General features: G+C 38.4%; 1 protein-coding gene across 2 annotated transcripts in view; it reads left to right on the top strand.

The window, feature by feature from the left end:
- The window catches only part of SAMD8 (sterile alpha motif domain containing 8), a 60,237-nt gene that overhangs the window by 36,960 nt on the left and 8,997 nt on the right, over positions 1 to 14,280 (top strand). For both annotated transcript variants that reach the window (XM_006090221.3, XM_023755070.1), the window contains exons 3-4: positions 11,199 to 11,294; positions 13,485 to 13,602. In XM_006090221.3, coding sequence (XP_006090283.1) covers positions 11,199 to 11,294; positions 13,485 to 13,602 — 214 coding nt within the window. The remainder of the gene's footprint in view (positions 1 to 11,198; positions 11,295 to 13,484; positions 13,603 to 14,280) is intronic.

Here is a 14,280-nt window from a genome sequence, read left to right as displayed (position 1 = left end):
CATCTTTGTCACATCAATTTGCATATTTCCTCCTTATTGGCTGTGGGCACCACCATTTTTATCACAAAGTGATGGTTAATTTGCATATTACTCTTTTATTAGATAGGATACTAGTATATAGAACAGGGGTGGGCAAACTTTTTGACTTGAGGGCCACAATGGGTTCTTAAACTGGACCGGAGGCCGAAACAAAAGCATGGATGGAGTGTTTGTGTGAACTAATATAAATTCAAAGTAAACATCATTACATAAAAGGGTACGGTCTTTTTTTTTTTTTAGTTTTATTCATTTCAAACGGGCCGTAGTTTGCCCACGGCTGATATAGAAGGTATTTCCAACAAGATTTGCTGATGAATTTCATGTAAAGTATGAGTGAAAGAGAGAAGCCCTGGCTGGTTTGGCTCAGTGGATAGAGTATCAGCCTGTGGACTAAAGGGCTCCAGGTTTGATTCTGGTCAAGGACATGTAACTCAGTTGCAGGCTCAATCTCTGGCCCTGGTCGGGGCCTATGTGGGAGGCAACCAATCAATGTGTCTCTCTCTCCCACCCTCCCTTTCATTCTCTCTAAAAATCAATGGAAAGATATCCTCAGGTGAGGATTAACAAAACAAAAAAGAATTATCCCAAGATTTTTGACTTGTGCATCTGGAAGGATGGAGTTGCCCTTTACAGAAATGGGAAGACTGTAGGAGCTGACTTGGAGAGAAGATTTAGGGTCTGATTTTAGACATGTCAAGTTTGAGCTATCTTTTATACCAAATCAAGTAAGAGATGGAAAGATGAGTTAGAATCCAGAGAGATCTAGGCTGACTAGGAGAGTTACCAGCATAGGTAAAGCTATGATGCTTAAGATCTCCTAGGGAGTGAGAGGGAAAATGAAATTGAAAACTGGGCCAAAGAACATTATAGCATTTAGAGGTAAGAGAAGTAACTGGCAAAGAAGATTGAGAATGTCAGGGCAGAGAGAGAGAGTTATGTATCCTGGAAGCCAAGTTAAAAAAACAACACAATTTGAGAAGGCAGGAATGATTAATAATTAGCTATGTTAAGTGCTGCTGGAGGGCCAAGTAAGATGAGGGTAATTGACCATTGGATTTAGCAACATGTTGGTCATCAGTTACCTTGACAAAAGTTAATAAGGGCAAAAGCCTGGTTTTAATGGAATCAAGAGAGAATGTGAGACTTACTGGAATTTATATAAAAGTATGTCTCTACAAATATGAAACAACATATGCACAAAGTTATTCATTGTGACATTATTTGTCTTAATTACATATCTATTGGAAATAATCTAAATGCTTATCTATGAAAAACTACTTGAATGGTACATCTACACAGTAGAGTACCATTTAATCATAAAAAAGAATGAGGGGCCTGGCCAGTGTGGCTCAGTGGTTGAGCATCAACCTAAGAACCAGGTCACAGTTTGATTCCTGGTCAGGGCACATGCCCAGGTTTCAGGTTCAATCCCCAGTGGGGACATGCAGAAGGCAGCTGATCAAGGATTCTCTCTCATCATTGATCTTCCTCTCTCTCTCTCTCTCTCTCTCTCTCTCTCTCTCTCCCTTTGTCTCTGAAATCAATAACAATATATTTAAAATACATATGTATATATATTTATAAATTAATTAACTAATAAAAAATGAGGAAGATTTCTGTGAACTAAAATGAAAGATTTACAGGAAAAACTCAGTAGCAGTATTCAGATCATGGTTTCTAACTACCAGTCCCTCCTAAATGGAACCCCAGACCAAGATTCCTTAGAGAAATGGCCGATGTTAAGTCTGGGGCAAGGAAAGTGAAAAATGAGCCTCAAGTAGATCTTGTGCCATAAAGCAAGGAACTGTACAAAACTACTGGAAACATGCCAAAAGAACATAAGAGCTGGTGTGAAGGGGCTCCCACTGACCAAATTAGGACAATTGGAACATCAAAAAGAATAGTGATGGTAATGAATTATAATATCCAGGAGTGTGGAAAAGTAGGCTTACAGTTGTAATACAACAGTTAATAAATAATATAAGAATAAACTTTCATGTACTCACAACTGTAAACTTACTTTTGCCAACCCCTATATTGAGTAAGAAAAAGAATCTATGAATCTATAGTGATATATAAAACAAGCAAAAAATGGTAGGGTGCAAGGGAAAGTTCTTAAAGAATAATACCAGCAAATAAATGTAGATGGCCTATTTTGCAACCTCCATTTATTCAGGCAAGTGGATGCTAAAATTAGTGGATGCTAAAATCCATTGAGTAAAATGCCATTGGGGAGCAGGATAGTGACATGATCTGAAAGTATCATCTCACATATTATTTAATTACAATAGTAATAAGATACCTTTACAATGGCAAGATCTTGGCATGTGTCATTTTAAGCAAGTGATCTTCACAATGGAACAAACTGATACTATATGCATTGGATGTGATGTTCACAAATCACTTATGTGACAATTTTTCCCAAAAACATGTATCCTAAATCTAATCCTGAGAAAATTATCAGACAAATCCAGAACATGTAACACTCTATAAGACAACTAGTTGACTTAGACTCTCCAAAAATGTCAGTGTTGTGGCAGACTAAAGCCAGGCAGTGGGGATTGTAAGGGAAATTGAAGAGACAAACCAAGAGCAGTGCATGAACTTTTAAATTAGATCCTGTGTCAAGAAAAAAAAAATACTGCTATAAAGAGCATTTTGGGTTAATTAGGAAAACTTGAATATGAACTTCATATAAAATGATGTAGTATAGCACTAAATCAGTGTTACAGTTTTGTGGGTGTAGTGTATTGGGCTATGAAAAGGATATCCTTGTTTTTAGGAGATACATGTTAAAGTATTTAGGGGAGAAGTGTCATAATGTCTGCAACTTACTTTGGGGGAGTTCAGTCTCCTCCAAAAGAGTGTATGTGTATAGGTATTTAGAGAAAGAGTGAATAGAGCAAATATGGAAAATGTTAATTATTATAAACAATTGATAGATTTAAGTGAAAATATAAACTATTTTTTCAACTTCTCTTTTGGTCTGATCAGAATTTTTCAAAGTAAAAAAAATTGGGGCAAAGAAATGTTAAGAGAGGAAGAGAATGAGAAGGAAGAAATTGGAAACAATCGAGTCTTGTAAGTTTTCTTTTAAGGGTAGCAGAGAAATGAAGCTGTAGTTTGAGGAAAAGAGAAAAAAATATGGAGTCACCAGGGTTTTGTTTTGGATGGACTATATTACAGGAATTACCCAATTTCGGGGTGGGGGGCGATGTTGGAGGAAAGGGAGGGTACGATTTGTGGAGTCATGTCCTTGAAAAGGGATGGGATCCAGTGAATAGGAGAGGCTGGTGGTAGGCACATGGACTGTCCATCCATAATAGAGGGGAATGTAGAAAAGAATGAAACAGGAAGAAGGTTGCTGTTTATTTTCCTTATGTTCCATTATTTGATTGTTTTTGTTTTCTTTGCAAACAGAGAGTTAGGATGGAGAGAAGGTTGGTGGTTTGAGGAGAAAGGATTATGTGTAAAATAGTCATCTAGGAGAGTGAATAGATTTGTGTGATATAATAGCAGCACTAAAGGCCTCTTTCAGTTAGTAGCTGTGTTGGCATTGTGTGTTTTACCACAGATACAGGCATGGAATAGGTGGAATTGGATTTAAGCAGGGTTGAAATTTTGTTAGGCAGTACAATGAAGGAAAAAAGGCAAGGGAGTGATTATAATGACTGTCCATGGACTCAGGTGGGTAAGGAGGGATGTGAGGATATGAGGTAGATGAAGAACAGTGAAAATGTTCTAAGATCAATGGACTTTAGATCTCAGAGTTATTGAAGTTGTAGTCTGAAAGAATAAGCTGGAAAGATAAGAAGTGTTGGGTTAGTATAGGATTCTTGACGTTAAGATTATAAAGAATAATCTTGGTAATAATAAGATCCATGTTATAACCCTGGGTGTGGGTCTCCTAAGTAGAGTAAAAGACAAGGTCATAAGAGGAGAAGTTAAAAAAGAAGTGAGAAGAACACAAATTATAACAGGTGCAGTTTTGGAGAAAATGACAGTGAAGCAAAAACTACAATCCTCAAGAAATGATATAATGGATGCTGCAGGTGTATAGATGACTATAACAAGGCATACAGGGAGAAAATAGTCTGGAAGAGTAATGAAGACTTTAAAGTGTACAGTTTTTTAAGATTCATCCACATAATAGTATGTGTCAGTATTTTATTTCTTTTTATTACAGAATAATATAACATTGTATGGATATACTACAATATGTTTATCCATTCATCAGTTGATGAATGTTTGAGTTATGTATCCAATTTTTGCCTACTATTCATGCTGCTGTAAACATTAGTGTACAAAGTTTTGTATGAACATATTTTCAAGTCACAATGGGGATTTGAAACCAAATTTTGCCTAACTCTATAGTGTCATCCACTACAAAGCTCCATGCTCTTAAGTATCTAAACTTTATTCATAGGAGAATGGTAGCAGGTGCTGTCAGTGTTCTTCCTATATCCTCAGATCTGGTATACATTTTCTTGCTCACTGGTATTCCCAACATCCAGCAAATGTGTCTTTGTTGGAGAGCTGCTCTAGGCCTGCTGGAGCACACTTTGCCTGCTTTCAAAGAGAGCCAGACATGCTTGGAAATGTACATCTCTCCCACAGCAGCCCTTAACCAATGACTGGTGAGGTAGGGTATCAATATTTCATTTGTCTTTGGCCTGATTGGGACAACTTTTAGGTTGGACCTACACCAAATGCCCTACAGGACTGAGCCAAAGTTATGTTTGCCTGAGTTCCACCTGGGATTGTGCTTGATGTCTCATACTCGCCTTGCTTCCTTGCCTTCCTGATCTCATTTCCCCACCCGCTATGGTTTTCCCTTGGGAACACTCCTAATCACTTTCCCACAGATCTTTGTTTAAGAATCTGCTTCTGAAGCTTATTTGACACAATTCCAAGAGCTTCAGCACAACGTAAACAAAATTAGAAGGAGATAAGGATGCTTCTAGCGGCAGGCCCACTTACAACAATGAGAGGGGCTAGCTGATAACCATCACAGCAAGGGAGGACACAGAAGCACTATCAAAAGAAAAAGTAAATAATGGAAAAAACACATCAATCTGGGGCTTAACTGCCCTTTATTTCTCAGTAGTCCTTGAAATCATTATTGTGTTCTATTGTGTTCAAGGTAATAATTAGTGCTCACAGTGATGACTGAATTACCAAAGAAAATTAAATTCTATCCAGGAAAAAGCCATATACATGTGTAATGCATTTTAGAAAGCTTTGTATTATGAGTATGAGATATTGAGTACATAGTTGACAGTTTTCTCACAACACTCCACTAAAATTACAGTAAAAGGGAAGGAGGTTCCTTTAATCCCATGAAGGCAAAAATAGTGATAATAGTGAAAAATTGGAAAGTGGAAACTTAAGTGCCTGTTGTGAGATTGGGAGTAGGACTAGCAGTGCCCAAAAGGTGAATTTATTTGTACTATAGAGCTCTAGAAAAACTCAAAATAGGAGGCACCAAGCATATCTCAAGACCAGATATCAATAGGAGCTAAATATGGGAGATTTCGTTAAAAACCAATTTAAGAATTTTTTAGACCTGCTCTACTCCAATAGAAGATAGGTAGTATATTCTCCAGAGTAGTTGAATGTGAGGGACTCTGGACTTGGAGACACCAGGCCCACATGAGAACAAAGGTGCATGTTTTTCGGTATGTTTTCAAGAGAGTTAACTGTTAATTTACATACTGATCACTGAGACTTCTAACTCCCTTCCCCAAGTAGCCAGACTTATTTCCCATCTCCACTCCCACTGAGTCTCAGTCCTCCAAGCAGGAGAACAGTCCTCTCCTTGGAAAACCTACGTGAGAGAAAACTGTAGAAACGGTGGTAGGAAGATGGCCCTATCTCATTTACCAGACCTCTGCTCAATTACTCTACAGTGAAATCGACAGCTTGACAAGCTCTGTCCATGCACTCAGAGCGTCAGGTTTTTGTTGTTGTTTTTTAGTACTTCACTATCAAGTATAAATGGTCAGTCAAGGATCACTAAGTATTTGAGGAAAAGAGACCAATGCAAACAGAAAAAGCAAACTGGGAACACAAACAGGGAAAGAAGAACACTTCAAAACAATACTGTTCTCACAGACAAGAGATGTCGCATTCTATGAGATAATAACAGTAGCCTATAAAAAAAAAAGGAAAATTCAGATAAAAAGTTTTTGGAAAGCCCTAGCCAGTTTGGCTCAGTGGATAAAGCGTTGGCCTGCGGATTGAAGGGTCCCAGGTTTGATTCCGGTCAAGGGCACATGCCCGGGTTGTGGGCTCGATCCCCAGTAGGGGGCATGCAGGAGGCAGCTGGTCAATGATTCTTTCTCATCATTGATATTTCTCTCTCTCTCTTCCTCTTCCTTCCTCTCTGGAATTGATAAAAATATATTTAAAAATAAAAGTTTTTGGAAAATAAAAAATGGAAGTCGCCCTAGATGGTTTTGCTGAGTGGTTAGAGCATTGGCTCACACACCCAAGGGTCACAAGTTCAATTCTGGTCAAGGGCACATACCTCCATTGCAGGCTCTATCCCTGGCCCCATTAGGGCATGTGCAGGAGGCAACCAATTGATATGTCTCTTACTCATTGATATTTTTCTTTCTCTGTCTCTCCCTCTCCTCCTCCTCTCTAAAAAAAAAAAAATCAATGGAAAAAGTATTCTTGGGTGAGGATTAACAAAACAAAAACAAAAAAAGAAATTTAAAATCTAGCAAGATAATTGGAACATAGATTTGATGAAATTGCCCAGCATGTAGAACAGAGATGAAAAGTAGCAGAGCCCTGGCTGGTGGTGTTCAGTGGTTAGAGTGTTAGCCCACACACCGAAGGTCTTGGGTTTGATTCCCAAAGGGCACATACCTGTGTTGCAGGTTCAATCCCCAGCTCTGATCAGGGCACATGCAAGAGGCAACCAATCGATGTATCCCTCTCACACTGATGTTTCTCTCTCTCTTTCTCTCTTTTCCACTCCCTTCCACTCTCTCTAAAAAAAAATCAATGGGGAAAAAAATGTCCTCAAGTGAGGATTAACAAAAACAAAATTTTTTTTAGTAGAGGAAAAAAAGTAAGATCAATCCAGGTGGCCCCACAGTGAACAAGTGGGGTTTCTTATAAAGAATACATAAAGAAAATGAAAGGGAAGATATTATCTAAGATATAATACAAGGAAATTCCCAGAGCCAAAGAACATGACTTTCTAGAGTGAAAGGGCCCACTGAGCACCCAATATAAGAAATGAAAAATTTCAAATACTGAATATAGCAGAAGATCCTAAAAAGCTTCTTAAGCCCTAACTGGTTTGGCTCAGTGGATAGAGCGTCGGCCTGCGGACTGAAGGGTCCCAGGTTCGATTCCACCCAAGGGCATGTACCCTGGTTGCAGGCACAGCCCCAGTTGGGGGTGTGCAGGAGGCAGCTGATCGATGCTTCTCTCTCATCGATGTTTCTAACTCTCTATCCCTCTCCCTTCCTCTCTGTGAAAAATCAATAAAATATTTTTTTTAAAAAAAGAGAGACAAAACAGGTCACATGCAAAGATTGGAAATCCAAATAGCATCAAACTTCTTAGCAACAGTAGAAACTAGAAGACAATGGAACAGTGCCTTTAACGTTCTGAGAGAAAATAATGTCTAACCTAGAATTCTTGGTCCAGGCAAACTACCAATTAGATATAAGTCTAGACCCAAGGATATTTTTAAATTTGCAAGTCTCAATATATTTACTCTCCAACCCCACACCTACTAGAATTGCTAAAATGAAAAAAATTGATAAAAAAGGCCTAGTGAGTATTCAAAGCAACTGATACTGTCATACATTGCTGGTGGAAATGCAAAATGATGCATCTGCTTTGAAAACAGTTTGATAGTTTCTTAAGAAGTTAAACATACACTTAACATAGGACTCAACAGTTTCACCCCTAGGTATTTACCCAAGAGAAATGAAAACATGTCCACGCAAATACCTGTATGTGGTCTTTATTCATAATCACCCAAAACTGAAAATAGCCCAAAATATCCATCAACCAGTATAGTGATAAAGGAATTGTAGATAAAGAATGGATAAAGAATTATAAATACAGTAACATGGATGACTCTAAAATGTATTATGCTGAGTGAAAACAGCCAGATATAAAAGCTATCTGGATAAATACTGTGAGTGCATTTATATGCCATTCTGGGAAAAGCAAATCTATAAGGGACAGAAATCAGATCAGTGGTCCAAGGGCTGGAAATGAGTGAGGGGAGTGACTACAAAGGGACACAGGGAACTTTTGGACTGATGAAAATGTTCTGTATCTTTATTGTGGTGGTGGTTATACGACTGAATGTGTGTCAGAACTCATTGAACTGTAGAGCTGAAAAGGGCAAATTTTTCAGTTTGTAAGTTAAACCTCAAATAAATCTAACACTAAAACAAGTTTGTCCTCTAGCCCCACTTTCTCGGAAAACAGCTGGAGGATACACACCATCAAAACTAAGTGAACTGGGGAGGAAGAGGACGTGGGATCTACAGAGAATCCATCTTAGGAAAGAGGAATTCCCGAGATGAGGGTTAAGTTTTATTCCAACAAATAGCTATGCAGGAGGACTAGAAAATGGCAACCATTCTAGAATGGAACAAAAGGAGAAGAGCTCTAGGAGAGATCCCCTGCCCCCTTCCCCCCGCAAGGAAAAATTAAAATTGATAGAATAGATTGGAGATGAATTCATGATAGGAACACAAGAGAAAAAGAGTTACTAGGCCCTGGCCGGGGAGCTCCATTGGTAGAGCATCATCCCGATACACTGAGGTTGTGGGTTCCATCCCCAGTCAGGGCACATACAAGAAGCAACTAATGAATTCATGGATAAGTGGAACAACAAATCTCTCTCTTTTCCTCTCTCTCTCTCTCTCTCTCTCTCTCTCTCAAATCAATAATTAAAAAAAGAGTTATTAGCTACAGAGTAGTATAAGAAGTTGTACAACCCCTAGTCAGTACAGGGCTCAGTTGGTTGGAGCGTCATCCCATACACCAAAAAGGTTTCAGGTTCAATTCCTGATCAAGGCACATACCCAAGGTTGTGGTTTAATCCCCAGTCCCAGTGCGTATGGGAGGCAACCAATTGCTGTTTCTCACTCCCTCTCCCTTCTTCTCCCTTTAAAATCAATGAAGAACCATGTCCTTGAGTAAGGATTTAAAAAAAATTTTTTTTAAAAAGCCCAGCTGCTGTGGCTTGGTGGTTGAGCATCGACCTATGAATCAGGAGGTCAGGGTTCAATTCGAAGTCAGGGCACATGCCTGCGTTACAGGCTTGATCCCCAGTGTGGGGGGTGTAGGAGGCAGCTGATCAATGATTCTCTCACATCATTGATATTTCTATCTCCCTCTCCCTTCCTCTCCAAAATCAATAAAAATATAGTTTCAAAAAAGGAAATATAAAACAAAGGGGAACAGGGGGATATAAAGGAGTAAAATAAAACAAAAACTCTACTTACTGCCCCAATAATAAACCAAATATAGCAGTCCCTTCTTTTCCAAGGTTTCGCTTTCCACAGTTTGTTACCCGTGGTCAACTGTGATCTGAATTTATTAAGTGGGAATTCCAGAAATAATTCATGTGTTTTAAATCGTGCGCCATTCAGAGTAGTGTGATGAAATCTCTCACTCGCCTGCTCCATTCCATCCTGGACATGAATCATCTCTTTGTCCAGTGTATCCACGCTGTACATGCTACCTGCCCATTAGTCATTTAGTAGCCGTCCAGGTTATATGATTGATTGTCATGGTATCACAATGCTTGAGTTCAAGTAACCCTTATTTAATAATGTCTCATTTACCTCACTTCATCATGTAGGCATTTTATCATCTCACATCATCACAAGAAGAAGGAAGAGTACAGTATTATAAAATACTGCATGAGAGAGAGAGAGAGAGAGAGGGAGAGAGAGAGAGAGAGGCGCCACATTCACATAACTGTAATTAGAGTATATTATTATAACTTCTATTTTATTATTAGTTATTGTTGTTAATCTCTTACTGTGTCTAATTTATAAATTAAACTTTATCATACCATATATAGAATTTGGTACTATCCACTGGAAGTCTTAGAATATATACTCCACCAATAAGGGGGACTACTGTATACTAAATAAAACGAGGAGTCAAGGACAAGCCCTGCTTGTCTGGATTCTAAAATGAGACCATCATGCAAAGAGTGAGCCTATATCCCATTGTCTTTTGTGGGCAGCCCTATATCCAGGTCTACGATGCTATAAGGAGGGAGGAAAGATTTGTTGCTGCTTCTTTTTTTTAATCCTCACCTGAGGATATGTTTATTGATTTGAAGAGAGAGGAAAACATCGATGTGAGAGAGAAACATTGATTGGTTATTGCTCATATCCACCCCAACTGGGAACTGAACCTGCAACATAGGGATGTGCCCTGGCCAGGAATTGAACCCATGATCTTTTGGTGTCTGGGACAGTGCTCCAACCAACTGAGCCACACAGGCCAGGGCAAGGATTGTTAGGGTTGTTACTTCATATCTATATATCTATATTTATATCTATATCTATCTATCTATCCATTCTATATGATAAAGAGCTAATATACTAATTAGGGTGAACAGCAGAACAACCATCCGGGGCTGCAAGGGCTGAGCCCCTTGCACGAATTTCGTGCATTGGGCCTCTAGAGTGTGTGTGTGTGTGTGTGTGTGTGTGTGTGTGTGTATTTCAGAGAGGAAAGGAGAGGGAGAGAGGGATAAAAACATAAATGATGAGATAGAATTGTTGCACGCCCTGCACGCCCCCTACTGGGGATTGAGCCTGTAACCCAGGCATGTGCCCCTGACTAGTAATCGAACCTGGGACCCTCCAGTCCGCAGGCCAGTGCTCTATCCACTGAGCCAAACCAGCTAGCGCAGGGTTGTTACTTCTTAACAGAGAAACATGCCTGGAATCACAGACAACAAAGAGGTTCTGGTAAGTGGGGTACTTTATGAAATAGTTTCCCCACCCAGGTTCTCCAAATATCATCTCCTGAAAGAGATAAAAGTTATAGAAAGCAATTTTAAGGTCATTATTAGAACAATATCATATTGAAAATAGTGGTGTCATTTATGAGCATATACTTAAGCCCAAAATTAACTTTTTCTGTTCTAGCGTTCCTAGAATCCCATGGGCCTTTGCCATGACAGAAGTATGTGGCATGATTCTGTGCTATATTTGGATCCTGGTTCTTCTTCTTCACAAACACAGGTACTTCACTTCATTAAAACACTGAAAGTGTTCTGACTGTCTTGTGTAAAAGTCATCAAACCAGTTTCTCCCTTTGCAGTTTCCTTATTAATTTCCTTCTGTAGTCATTGTGACATTATAGTTATTGACATAGGAAAATGTTTTGGTTTTGATCAACAAAGGAGTCAGCCAGAGGTAATACCTACACATTTAGTAATATTCTGAATGTATTTTATAGGGAAAGAACAGAAATAGTGATGTTCAGATATGGGCCAACCATTGACAATCTAGCCATTATCTTTCTTTGGAAACAAATAAAAAATGTCACTTTCTGTAGGATAGAAACTCCTCTAAGAAGTTTGAGTGGAAGAAATGGTTCTCTGTTTGGAGGAGGCCTATGAAAAAAGAGATTATTTTGCACATACTGTGCATGCCTAGTCAGTGTGGTGTACTTTAGATGGTAGAGGAAATTGCTGAATAGGGAAAGTGCTTCTTTGGCACTTTCACCAAGAAACATAAAGCGAAAAAATTTTTTTCTCATTAGAAAAAGAAGAGAAGGATAAAGGGAGGCTCCTATCCTACCTTATGAGGGGAAATTACTTGATTTAAGTAAAAAATAAGGCATAGTGAAGAAAAAATTAAAGAACCAGGAAGTTGTGGATATCTTACTCATTGTCTTTGGACACTGAAGAGGAATAGCAACACTTTCCTGAATGTTTGCTCCTTTCTTCTCACCGGGGAGTGCTTGCGGGAAAGCACAGTGATGGGCATTAGGCCCTAAGCAGCGATTACTAGTATTTCAGTGCTTTGAAGGTGAAAAGACAGGTTGATGATTGCTATTCATGTGACACTTTTAGGCCATATTGCACCTCATTTTCTCCTGTTTTGTAGCAATATTGCTTAAAACCAGAGGTGGTTTAAAAACATGTGTATCCCTGCTGCTCTCTGGTTTAGCTTTGTCTTCTAAGACCCTGTAGATTTTAATTTGATCAACTCTTCAAAACAAGAGTTTACTTTATAGGAAGCCTTTGTAGATTTAACAAAGCATAGCAGTGGACAGTTAAATGCAAATTTTGATGTTTCATCATCAAAGAAAGTGTTTCTCAAATGTCTTTGTGCCACTTTCACTAGAATCACCTGAGCTCTTGTTAGAATGCAGAATCCTAGGCTCCATCCCAGGTATACACACTGAAGTTTAAAACATTCCTAACCTTATGTTCAGTGTGTGTTTGTTTTTTAGGATGGGAGTAGCATTTTGAAAACATGTATAGCATAGTCCCTGAATTTAAGTATCTTATACTCTGATTTGGTTTTAAGACATTTAAAAACAATAATATAACAGACAAGTGGTGTGACAATGCACTTTAAATTTTTTGTTAGAGATAGACATAATGTAAAACTTAGTATTTTAAAAAAACAGTATTTTTTTTCAAATATATCTTTATTGATTTCAGAGAGGAATGGGAGAGGGAGAGAGAGATAGAAACATCAATGATGAGAGAGAATTATTGTTTGGCTGCCTCCTACACACCCCACACAGGGGACTGAACCAGCAACCCAGGCATGTGCCCCGATGGGGAATTGAACCGTGACCTCCTGGTTCATAGGTCAATGCTCAACCACTGAGTCAGCTGATAGCTAAGTTTAAGTTAGGGAAGATAATGTTTAATAGATAGCTACTATCATTAACAAATTTACAATGCTATTAATGAGCAAAAAAATTCCTTAGAACCACGTATTCAACTTTACCTCTCATTAAGTAAATAATTTATGAGCAATATATGAGTAATAGGACTAACACCAAGCTGAGTCAAGCTAGGTACTAGTCTTCTCTTTTATATAACTCTTTTGCTTTCTCTTAGCCATATATTCTTATCAATGAAATGATGCTCTTAGGTCTGCACTGTCCAACATAGCAGGTGGTAGCCACGTGTGACCATTTGAATTTAAATCAGTGAAAATGAAATAAAATTAATATTCAGTTCCTCACTTGTACTAATCACATTTCAAATGTTGGACAGTGCAGTTGTAGAACATTTTCATCATTGCAGAAAGTTCTACTGGACAATGATAGTCTCTAAGATTTCTGTCCTCTTCCAAGAGTCTAGCGGTATTCCTGCTTACTCTCCCTTTAAAGGAACATTTGAAGTCTGGGTTATTTTGGTTTGTTTTCTTCTGATCTTTCTCCCTTTTTGGTCGCTCTGTCCACAGGTCAATACTTCTGCGAAGGCTCTGTAGTCTGATGGGCACTGTATTCTTGCTTCGCTGCTTTACCATGTTTGTGACCTCCCTCTCCGTGCCAGGACAGCACCTGCAGTGTACTGGAAAGGTAGCCTGCTACCTTCTTTATCATTCTTTCTCCTCTTCTTCTTGGTGGGTTGATGGCACCATTTACACAGTAGGGCTAAGACTTTTGCTTTTACTATTAAAATGTGCTTTTTAGTATTTTCAGTATCTGTAATAAACCTCTAGAAATGATTTGGTAAAAATTTTAAGCCAGAATCTGCCTCTCTGTTACTTCTATCCATTGATCTGCTGTAGAGCTATAGAAAGTTTCTTTGGATTAATCATGGTCCCTTCCCCACTATCCTCAGCATCTTTAGTTCTTCATATTACATGACTGGCCCCTTCACTGTCCTCATCTCTCCTTTTTTAAAAGTTGCAGTTTGATTATATTCCATTTAAAATAGTACCCACTGCTATAAACTTTACTCTTTCTGGGATATACTAAATAATGGCTGATTTTTTGTTTTTTATTTTATATTTTGTAGCTTTTTTGGTAAACTGTAGACGTCTTTTCTGGTTAAATTGAGAGAGAAGCGATTATGCAGCTGGGAACAAAAAAACCTGGGTAATAAATAACTTTAAAAATAAAAATATCCTGAAAAGCACCTGTACTTTATATATAAAATTGGCTGTTGTGACTCATTAAATTTGGCCAAAAGAATTTATTACCTTAAGCCTTCATGCTTTGGTTGTATTCCAAAATATTCAAATGAATATATTA

Source organism: Myotis lucifugus, unplaced genomic scaffold (genome assembly GCF_000147115.1).
Source record: "Myotis lucifugus unplaced genomic scaffold, Myoluc2.0 scaffold_69, whole genome shotgun sequence".
Classification (NCBI taxonomy): domain Eukaryota; kingdom Metazoa; phylum Chordata; class Mammalia; order Chiroptera; family Vespertilionidae; genus Myotis; species Myotis lucifugus.
Note: the sequence above shows the minus strand (reverse complement) of the source record. Positions and strands in the feature narration are given on the sequence as shown.